We start from the raw sequence: 12,403 nt of genomic DNA on the forward strand, positions 1-12,403 counted from the left end.
CTATGCTTTATGTACCAAAAAAATTAAAAACTATTTCATAGTTTTTAAGTCCACATTACTACACCTATATGGTTACATTTTACAAATAATGTTCATAGTGACATAGCATAAACAAAATGTTACCGAATATAATATGTAGATGTATTTTTAGTGACAAAGTACCTATATTTTTACGTAAAGGTATTTTTCAGACATTGAAGGTATTGACGTCTGAAAGCTACAACAGGCAAAAAACTAACACAATACAAAGATATGCCAACTTGTCTCCCACTTTGTCTTCCCACATATTTGTATAGGAACGTAAGAGTTTTTTTATTTTTTTTTTCATAAAATCATAAGTAGGTGTTAATCTAATTCAAAACCGAAAAATATAGCTACCTATAAGATTTTTTCTTTAATCTCCCACGAGGTTTCGAACACAATCACGCATAAGTCTTTCCTCATAAATGCTCTATGATTCTGTATCCTATCTGTTAATATAAATAATTCAGACGTAAAAATACACGTTACTAGGTAGGTAGTTACCTACTTATAGATAAATTAGACATATTATAGTATTTTCTTGTTTGATTTTACATGTAACAGCGAGCGTGGCCGTATTCGTTGTTAAATTACCTACATATTCCAAACGTTGCGTCAGTTAATACATAACAATAACGCCTGTTTAAAATCGGCAAAAACCTCTGTAATTTCTAAAAAAATATTAGGTTATAAATAGAAGAGAGAGTATCTATACCTACACACAAATATTTTCCACAAATAAGGGCAAACATAGCGCTGTTATAGATACCTACGTAATTGAAGCATTAAGGCTAATGAGACCAGAATCTTCACACTCCTCCGCTTACTCGCTTTCAAACAACAAAAGCCGCATTGTCTGGCCAGTCTGGGGACGGTTTTTTACTTAATTACCTTTCAAGATTTCGACCCTCGATCAAAAGGGACATCACAAAGTTTTTGCATTTAATATCCGGACGAGTGAACCATCAAAGTTTTTGTGCTGAAAGGATTTTGATAGTCATTCAAGCAGAATATTTTGTCTATTTGAAAGGCGGTGAATGTGAATATTGGAACGTACAGCTAATGTAATTATCTTTTAATATGATTGCATTTGCTTTTAATTTAAGTAAGTCTGTATGTAACTTTTTGATAAAAGAAGCTGTGTCGTGAAAAAGATTGGTCGCCCACAACTATTACTCCTTTAAAAATAAATAAAACTTCATAAAATTATAAAAATAAATACTTATGTGTTTATTTTTAGTATGCAATGGATTTAATAGATTTAATTATTTAATTAACACATCGTACCACAGGTAGATAATAATTTGTGCTGCAAATGATGCAAAACCCACGAGAAATATTAGCTCAATGACTAGTTCTTATTACTTCACAATGCTCAAGAAAAGTAATTTAAATATTCTATATTTCTAAAGCTTGTTTATGCACTTTAATCAATTATTTTGTAATACATTTTCTTTTACTTTATTTTAATACTAATCCAATATAATTTAATTTAAAAAGTTATCATTTTCATGTTCAGATTCTATAAAATGTAGGATAGGTAAGTAATTTTTAATTTATATAATTTTATTTATCAATCAAATTAATAACCTACGCGGTAAGACAGGTATATACTATGTACTATTATATACGTGTATTTTATACTATATTTATTACTATAAACTAAACACAGAAAAACATTCATACTTAAAAAATAGGATCTGATAAGAATACAATAAAAAGCATATACCTACATTACATAATTAATAATCTTTTAATAAAAACGTCTCTTTCTATCGAATTATCACCTAGTAGATATAGGAAATTCGTTTAATGGATATTTTTTTCCTATCTCTATATTTTAGTGTTAATTTTCCTCCATTTCAATTGAAATACAATGAAGTAACTAGCCGGTGTTTGAAATAAAAACAACTTCTTTTAATGGAACTTGAAATGATTCCTGTATGAATTTATGCTTAGACACGGACACCGCTGTCAATATTACTTATATTGAATGGGTATGAACAGAAATAAATTTACACCCATTGTCCGTGTGTACATCCAATTGATAAATATAGATAGTACCTGTCTCGGCAAACGTTGTTCTACCTTACTCTTATCACTTAGGGGTATGAAAAATAGATGTTGACTGATTCTCAGATCTACGTAATAGATACACAAAATGTCATGAGAATTGATCAAGCCGTTTCGGAGTAGTATGGTAACTAACATTGTGACACGAAAATTTTGTATAAATAGAGTAAATTAAGTTACAATTAATTGTTTCAATAGGTAAGTGGTAAATTATACACTAGATATTGCACCTAGACTCTTATTTCGATTCCTATTATAGATATATTATTTTCATGCAATCGAAACCTTTATCAATGTCTGTAACATTGTTCATTATTTATGTACATAATAAATATGAAATTCTAGCTCTATCTCTAACAAACTGATGGAATTCACTTACTGTATGCTTTAGCAATGATACAATAATCTATAATTATATAGAATATGTATATCTATATATATATAAAACTCAAAGGTGACTGATATAGTGATCTATCAACGCACAGCCCAAACCACTGGACGTATCGGGCTAAAATTTGGCATGCAGGTAGATGTTAGGACGTAGGCATCCGCTAAGAAAGGATTTCTCGAAATTCTTGTGGGAACGGGGAAAAACGGAGATGCACGTAAAAAGTCGTGGGCTGAAGCTAGTTATAAATAAAAATGGACATCTTATAATCACGATCTCCACGATCCCAGATAATTATAATACCTACAACAATGTAGAGGACAGAGGTGAAATAATCTTAAATGTCTCTTAACACTTTGCCAAGATATAGATCAAACAATTGAAGTCTTATTCAAAAATCTCTTCGAAAGCCTATTGTTTTGAGATTTAAATTGCTTTAATGTTTGTTTGTTTCGACCGCCTCCTTGGTACAGTGGTTGGCGCTTGAGCGTAGAACCGAGGGGTCCTGGGTTCGATTCCCGGTGGAGACGAAGAAAAAAAAAATGTCTCGGTCTGGCAGGACACAGAAGGCTGATCACCTACTTGTCCCTAAAGAAAATCGATCAGTGAAACAGATGTATGAATAATGCATCTGCCCCTTACCCCAATTGGGGACATGGGACTTCACTTTTTGTTTGTTTCTTTTAATTAATAAATTCTTATCGAGATTAAGAAGCATTATTTAAATAAGGACATTATTTACATTTCAACGAGAGCTTTCGGGTCTGTCACCTTTTAAGTTGATGAATAATTATTATTAAGCTGATAGTTGACATTGATGCGTTCCATTCAAAATTTACTCTTATTTTGCGTTATATCTAACAACTCTATTCGCAAATAAGCTCGTATATTTATTTATTTTAATTCAGATTATATATGCATGAAAGGACCTTATAGCTATGTTAATATTAAAATTTTTGAGTACACATTTAAAACAAGCAGGCAAATTTTATAACATAAAAGAAGCAGTACCGCACTACCTAGTGCTTGCATATCTAATTCACTCAACTGGAACTAGAGATCGCCGCTAAAAATCTTTATCATCACATCATCATACAAATAGTGAAGAAATTTCAAAAAGCTTTAAGCTATATGGCACGCAAATAAACATGATCATTTTTACAAGAAAGATTGATTAATATTATTACTTAGATTGAAATTTGTACTAATCTCAATTTGTTGATTACGATCCATTCAATAAAAATCCCGTTTGATGAAATAAAACATTAATTTGCCATTGCACAAAATTTATCATAATTCAACACGATAAATTGACAGAACCACTTTCGCTGGCATGTAATTAATAGACCAAAAGCGTATACAGCAAACTTAAGCTGAAAAAGTTGGTTGCAAGTTAGGGCGGGCGGGCTCACGGAGGCGCATAGCGTATCGCGCTGTCGCCTCGGTAGCACCTATCCACCATGTGAGGCTTTCCGACACGCTACGTAACTTTCAACTTTTACCTCGACATTAGAGGCTCTAAAGCAATATAACCCTAGTGTTAGTTCTCCAAATAGTTTCAAGTAGTTCCTGTGTTTTAGGAAAATATGAAGGTAAGAACTTTTTTATTTGTATTTTTAAGTGCGTCATTGTTATACCTATATAAATTTTTAATTATTTTTTTTCTTCGTAAATTAGGTAAAGTAGGTATCAGTGGTATAAAGAATTTGTCTTTAAAAAAATAGACAATACGTCAAAAGTCAAAACCTTGATAATTAATTATTTGAAATAATAGTCATTAAAATAATGATTAAAGTGATAATTACTAATTTGTAAAGTTTATCTAGTAACTAAATATAAATGATAACGAGGAAAATTTAATATGACGTTATTCGTATAGTCTATAACTTTGAACGCTAGTATGAAGGAAAAATAACAATATTTTGATGTTAATAAATTACGACGCATTAGAATCGATACGTTACGCAGAAAACAAAATTGTCAAATATAGAAAACGGCATTTTAATCGTGTGTGAATGTTGTACAGAAAGTATTTTTTTTTTTATTATTCATATAAGTTATGCGGACATGACATTTTGTTTAACTTTCTGAATATATTGTTAGAAATTTTGAAGAAAATAAAAATATATGGGTGATTATACAAAAAAACCGGCCAAGTGCGAGTCGGGCTCGCGCACAAAGGGTTCCGTAGCAGCAAATATAATAAATTACAGTTAAATCAACCTATCTCAAAAACTATAAGAGATACTTTGATCAAACCAAAAATCGTTGAAAGAGTTAATTAGCATGCATCACCTCTATTTTTTTTAGAATTTTATACCCCGTAGTTATAAAAATAGAGGGGGGGGGACATACTTTTTACGACTTTGAGAGCTGATATCTCAAAAACCGTTCACTTTAAGAAAAATGTTTTTTAGAAAACTTTATATCATTTTAAAAGACCTTTCCATTGATACCCCACACGGGTATGTACATCGAAAAAAAAAATTTCATCCCTCAGTTACATGTATGGGGGGCCCCACCCCCAATTCTTTTTTTTACTATTTAGTGTCATATTTTTGTAGCGGTTCATACAACACATATTCCCATCAAATTTCATCACTGTAGTACTTATAGTTTCCGAGTAAATCGGCTGTGACAGACGGACAGACGGACAGACGGACAGACGGACATGACGAAACTATAAGGGTTCCGTTTTTGCCATTTTGGCTACGGAACCCTAAAAATGGGGTAACTCGATGTCATCAGCCAATTTAAACAAAGTCTTATTATATTTTATTCAAATAACAATCTATTTTAAAACAATGAAGCGTCCTTTATTTGGTCACTCAATTTCACTTCTTTATTTAAAATACAAATGAATAAAAAAAATTAATTAATACCTCAAATGTCAGTACTTTGGCATGTCACAACTCCGAAAACCAACAATCAAGTGACTATCGTTTAAACATTATCATCGATTTAAGAAAACTTACAAAAACACTACAATCTTTGATGTACATAGTATTATATACTACAAATTTCATAACGCAATGTTTTCCATTTTATTTAAAAAATAAAATTAAACTTTGTCATCGTTTTCACTAGTCAGTCCGTTGTGTGTTTTTTAAATTCGAAATTCTCGCTAAATATTACCAAGTCGAGGTCAAATCCCTGTCTAAGTATTAATGTTGGTAATGAAGTTACTTGTGCACCGTATATTTTGACGGCCGTCATAACTGTACCAGCGCTAGGGTTGTGTTTGTCCTCTAAAATCTTGCTGCGCCAGTCAACATTTCAGTCCTATGGTGAGTCGTTATTTTATTGTTAATACGATTTTTATTTTCATTTATAAAAGGTTAACTATGATTTGTAAAAATATAGATTGTTGATATTAGAAATTAGGCAAAAAACATAATTTGTGATTATAACCTCATATTAAGTCCCTTTTCATCAATCCGCTGGCATCAGTCCTTTGTCAGATATCGTGCCAGAGGACTGACGCGACCCCATAGTACTGATGATTCTGTCGTTTTTGAGAACTTTTATCTTGATTGCTATTGGTATAAGCATTTCTATTTTATATTTCAGTTTAAAACATCATGCGCCACGCTAAAAGAACCTGAATTTGACTAGGGAAGAAACATTTAAGAAAGAGTAGCAAATAAAAGAGCTATTGAAACAAACTACTAATAATTTTATTAAAAAAGATCTTATTTTATTATAATTATTGATTTTGATGCTTTCAGGGCATAGCTTTTTATATTTATCAGATAAATACGTATACGTATATTACTGTGAAGTAAAATTACCTCAAAATAACATAAAAGTTAATTAATATACTTAATAACATTATAAAAATGTCAAGGGGCTCTTATGAAAACTCAGATGAGACTTTCATTCGAGACTTTGGTTTTTAATTTTACTATAATTAGTACTTTTAACATAAATATTGGTAGATTTTTAGGGCTCCGCACCTCAAAAGGAAAAAACAGAACCCTTATAGGATCACTTTGTTGTCCGTTTGTCTGTTAAGACGTTTTTTTTGGAACGCGTGGATCAATCTGAAATTTATATTGGATACTCAAGATTAAGAACCCTTGGGGCTGTAAAAAAATCAAACTTATAACGCAACGCAATCAAAAGATACCTACATCTGTTAATACTGCAAATTTCCGCAAAATTAAATATTCGCAAGGGAATAAAAAAACACACAGGATGCTTGCCGTGTATACAGTCTACTATAAACTGCTATATAGTTTACTTCTACTTGGTAAATAGCAACGTCTTTATAACACAGATAAGGAAAAATTGCTAAAAGTGTAAATTTTTAGTTACAAACATAATAAAAAATAGGTTTTTTAGGACTCCAACTCGCACTTGGCCGTTTTTTTGTTTCTATTGTTTGTGAATTACTTGAAATATCAAGTAAAACTAAGTCAAAGTAGAAAAAGTTAAGTAAGAGAGTAAGAATATTCACGTAGCGTTAAATGTCAGAAGGCTGTTTTGAAACTTGAGACATTGTTTTTTCCCAGTATCACATATTATTAATTATCATTTTTAAACGTAACTAAGTGATTTTAATACTTAAAAGACATGTGCCATTATTAAAACTGAGAGATTTGTAGTAATTTTCATTCAATTTCTTTAAGAATATTACAAAATTGTGTTTTTTATCAGTACCATGTTAGCCTCGTCAGTCCCCTGGAGGCCAATTCCAGAAAATTTAAAATATCTCACAATCTACTTAAAAAACTGGCTGGCCCGATTTGGAACAATATATTCATTAGATTAGCTATCATATACACCCTAATTTGTAACAATCTGATATAAAAAATATAGTAAACAAAATATCCTCAAAAGTTACCCCATTTTTGTATAATCACCCATATACACTATACAGACTGTTTATATTTATTTAAGGACGGTACAATTGGTTAAGGTGATCGTGAAATTTAATTTATTTTAAATTTTAACTATCTTTGATTATTAGTTTATCAATCTAAGGTTTATCACTATTATTTTAGACGATTTATTTTTTTAATCACTTCAAGTTCAAACGTCCAGAGGGTTATTTACCTACTGATTTGGCCTTTCCAAAAGTTGAGTGAGGGGTTGATAAACTTCCTAAACCCTTCTCAAATCTCAATGCAGATTTTACCTACAGATTTACCAAGCTTTTAACGAGAATATACTCACATTTTCTCTTCAGCATTTGCCACGTCATAACGTACACTGAACAAATAAAGAGAGAGCTATCCTAACTTTAATATTAACTTTTGAATAGGCTTTTTCATTTCACAGCCACGGATCTAATAATAAACTAAAGGTAATTAAGTACATTAAAATCTTTACATTTAATAGTTTCCGTTTCGCTCATAAATAAAACGAAATAAAATGCTCATTCAAACTCCTCATTAGATATCATTATAAAGCATAGAATTTATCAAAGGCAGATAAATTCTGTTCATCACAATTTTTTTTAATAATTACTGATTTAATTCCGGTCGTGGTATCAATTTAATATAGTTTTTATCCTAAGGTTTATATTATTCGACACGTAACACGTTCTAGTTCTTTACGGTATGTATGTTCGTTAAAATATTACAAAAATAATTATTTTCTTGCTTGACGATGAACAATAGGAAGAAAATAATATTTTTTTTTGGTCAATGACTTGCCTAACTGGATTAATTATTTATTAGATGAATACTCAAGTAATTAAATAGTTTCCCTATATCAGAGATATTCCAATGCTTTATATGAAGTATCTTTTTAACTTATAAAAATAAGAAATTGTCTAATCTATGTCTACGTTGTGAATTGTGATATCACGCTTGATACGCTGATCGGATTTATATGTATTTTAATAATTTATAAATAGAATGAAGGGAGTGAAATATGAGATGACATATTCCCCTATGTGTATTGGAATATGATTTACCTACATAGAATTTGTATGAAAGGTGGGAAATAGCTGGCTGTTATGTATACGCGTCGATTGATGCAAAAAAAGTGTATAATACAATCAGTGTAGGTTATTCAATTTTTATATCCTGTTTTATTTTTTTATACTAGTATAGTTCAGTTCTGACTTATGAAGAACTTATGTTCCAGCTTATGATAGTTAAGTTTACATAAAAACAATGATAGCGCCTAAAAGCTCGTTCTGTAAATGTTAATACTACGCCCTATTTATAAACCTTTCTGATAAAAAAATAAAAATATGTTCTCTTTTTGTAAATTGTAATATTTACTCATTTATTAAAAAAAACTCCGAAAAATAACATAGAAAACGATTGTGATATACCGAAGTAAAACACACGCTCTACCTTTAATAATTTATAGAAAACTACAGCATTACATTTTAATTACATACAATTTGTCAATTTGTTAAAAAAGATATCGAATTCAAAAACAGAAATGAAGAAATGCTGCTTTGAAAATAATATCAATTAATTTTGACAGCAAATACAGTATAATAAAATATTAGTGCCTTTATTTAGTTTAATGTTTAACTTTCTAATATTTGTTTTTACCAATACTTCAGTAAAATCTATCAAGATAATTATTTTGTCAAATAATAAATTACTTATACCAAATACCAATAAAGTAAATCGATCGATATCTATTTTAGTTTCTGACATTTTATACCTATGTACTAATTTAAATACCTTCTACGTTATAAATATACTTCTCAAAGGTATTAGAAATTATTAGGTACGTAAAATATTATAATAAGCAGCTATCAGCTTTACTGTATGTAAAACTATTAGTAAGTATTTTAATTTTTAATGAGTACCTATGTATCACTCAAAAAGTATAGATATATAAGAAAATTAGTTAATATGTCTAAGTACATACATACTTAAAACTATTTAAAAATATGTATCTTCTGTTAAGTTTAATTAATAAGTACCTATAACTAAAAAAATATAAATTAAAAATCAATATTAGGTCGATAGTATCTTATTTCTACTAATTTTAGCAATTATGAGTTTTCGGATATTTTAAAATTATTATTTGTGTGTCATAATATACATTGATACAGCCTACAGGCTATAGTATTATATTATCTGTGATACAGGTATAATAATTAATCGTTCAGAAACACTGCAATTTAACTTTCCAACACGTGCGGTTTTTCTGGAAATCGCGCCTGGTATTACTGTCTTCAATTTTGATTGTTTCATTTTCGCACTAGTCAATACCATTCAATGCTTAATTATTATAACACGATTGTGTTTTAATATACGAAGTTGAATTTGTGGTTAATTTTGAATACAACTAAATTAACTGAATAATTTCAAATTTCAATGGAATTTTATGCGGTCAAGTCTTTCTTGAGTTTATAATACAATACTAGCGACCCGCCCCGGCTTCGCACGGGTGCAATGCTGATACTAAATACACTACAGAAAAACTGTGAACGTTGTTTAAAAACAAAGCGGCCCGCTCCGGCTTCGCACGGGTATAAAATATATAGCCAGGCGGCCGGCCGGTACCGCCGCAAACACTACGTCCCGCAATTTTTAAATCTGTAATATCTTCGAAAATATTCACTTAAATCATACAGTGTAAAGGGCCATATAGATCTATATTAAATGAACAATGTATTCAAGGTATTTAATTGGTTAAGGATTAATGCTGTATTGGTTAAAATCGCTTCGAAAATTAGCCATAATTTGTCGTAAAAAGTAAATGACAAAAAAAGTTATTGTGGGTTATCCATAAGAGATAGACATATGCCATCGCGGACTTTTCCGTAGACCTTTTCAATGTGTATAAGACTTAGTACATTATTTTGATAAAAGTCGTAGGGTTCAGCCTGCGTTTGCAATGTAAGCGGAAAAAATGTAATTTTTTACAACATCACATTAGAAACCTCAAAAATAACAGTACTTCCCCACTATTTAATGGATGTTATTATACATATAAACCTTCCTCTTGAATCACTCTATCTATTAAAAAAAACCGCATCAAAATCCGTTGCGTAGTTTCAAAGATTCAAGCGTACAAAGGGACATAGGGATATAGGGACATAGGGACAGTGAAAGCGACTTTGTTTTATACTATGTAGTGATGATTCAGTGGGTATCATTTATAAACATACAATAATAATATCTAGGTTCTTAATATACAACAGATTGATGTACTCAAAATCGAATCTTTCTTCGAATTCGTAGTCTTATTATGTAGAGTTGTGTTTTATTTAGTACTAGATTTCCGCCCGCGGCTTCGCCCGCGTTTTCAAAGGAAAACCCGCATAGTTCCCGTTCCCGTGGGATTTCCGGGATAAAAACTATCCTATGTGTTAATCCAAGTTACCCTCTATATGTGTGCTAAATTTCATTGTAATCGGTTCAGTAGTTTTTACGTGAAAGAGTAACAAACATCCATACATCCATACCTACATCCATACATCCTTACAAACTTTCGCCTTTATAATATATATATATATATATATATATATATATATATATATATATATACATATATATATATAATATATATATATATATTAGATAATTACTCCTTCGTTCTTAAAATTCCACACATGTACCTACCATTTACAAATCCTAGTCTTATACCTTCGAATTTCGTCTACTAGATACTTTCAATACTTAAAATAATAAAGATACTTTCAATTCCTATCAGCGGTTCAAGTTAATGAGTCATTTAAAAGAGTTGCTACCATTCTCTTCATAATCATCTATTAAACTAGAATTGCTGTCTTTACATCCATACCGTACTTTACTAACATGATAACGTGATGATAACTAATCCTCCCACATTCAATTCTGCTCGATTAGACGTTGCAGATACCTATTTAACACAAGTTAAAAAGGATATTGCAGTCCCGCCTACGAAACGCGAATTTAATAGAAATTTTTTATTTATTTATTTATTATAGAAATAATATTGAAGATTCGTAAATTACTTAGAAACACAAATATCTAAATAAATTTTCTGATGAGTAAACTGAGATTGATTCTCTTGATGATAAAGTAGCCAACAAACATGGCCAATTTGTAAGTAATATTTATTGTACAGTTACTTTTAATTAATGTGTATTTAAATGATATTTATCAAGAAATGTTAATTATATATATATTGCATCAAAGCGTAGCCAATTCTTGCGGGTATCAATGGGGTGTTATGAAGAATTCTTTAAAAGCCAGCTATTTTGTCTGTTCGCTATTCATTTTACGATCAGCAATTAGTACGCTTTAATGACTGCTATAAATTATTAAAGGGAATGTCTGAAATTTGATTAATTAACACTTTGGTAATTATTTATAGGCATAGTCACTGAAAAAGAAGCTCAGACATCGTGTATAATATTTACGATTCTATATAATAGTGGCCATTGGGTCGATTTTGTGTTTTTTTACAGCTCAGTTGTAGCAATTTAGTCGAACCAAGGTTTATTAATTAGGTACCTAGTAGAACTAAATATAGGTACTAGGTACCTATTGCAATGAAGTATTGTTTACATACCATTTGAGCATATTATTCATTTAGGTACTAACAATGAAATGCTCGCAATTTTTTACCACAACTAAAAGCTCTATTTTGAATGCAGTCGGCTTTCATTCATAAATAATCTTTAAATTAAATTAGTTGAATAGGAATTCTCATAAAAATAATCCATAATACGATTAACGAGTAAGAGCCAAGAACAAAATAAATACAAAATTAGAATAACTACATGAATCATACTACATACCTACGTATAAAATATTTCATATTATCGATTCAGTGCAATTTTATCAAATGAAAGCATTTTTACTATGGATCACTGTCATCAGTCGTTTTTATTGTGCCATTAAATTAAAATGCATTACATACACATATCGATTTTCAGCTAGATACCTACTACAAAATATAATCATATAACTATCCACAGTAGAGATTAGATGTAGAGTGGGGAACTAGTTT

At 30.1% G+C, this 12,403-nt stretch overlaps 1 protein-coding gene across 1 annotated transcript in view; it reads left to right on the forward strand.

Annotated features, from left to right (window-relative positions):
- Positions 1-3,917: 3,917 nt before the first annotated feature.
- The window catches only part of LOC149489671 (uncharacterized), a 34,651-nt gene continuing 26,165 nt past the window's right edge, over positions 3,918-12,403 (forward strand). Inside the window, exon 1 of the mRNA XM_089714352.1 lies at positions 3,918-4,074. Within this exon, the coding sequence (XP_089570478.1) occupies positions 4,069-4,074 (6 nt within the window). The 5' untranslated portion in view covers positions 3,918-4,068. The remainder of the gene's footprint in view (positions 4,075-12,403) is intronic.

This window comes from Colias philodice, chromosome 3, assembly GCF_061535455.1.
Source record: "Colias philodice isolate Cphi_HAF_F1 chromosome 3, ilColPhil1 Martin Lab GWU primary, whole genome shotgun sequence".
Taxonomy (NCBI): Eukaryota; Metazoa; Arthropoda; class Insecta; order Lepidoptera; family Pieridae; genus Colias; species Colias philodice.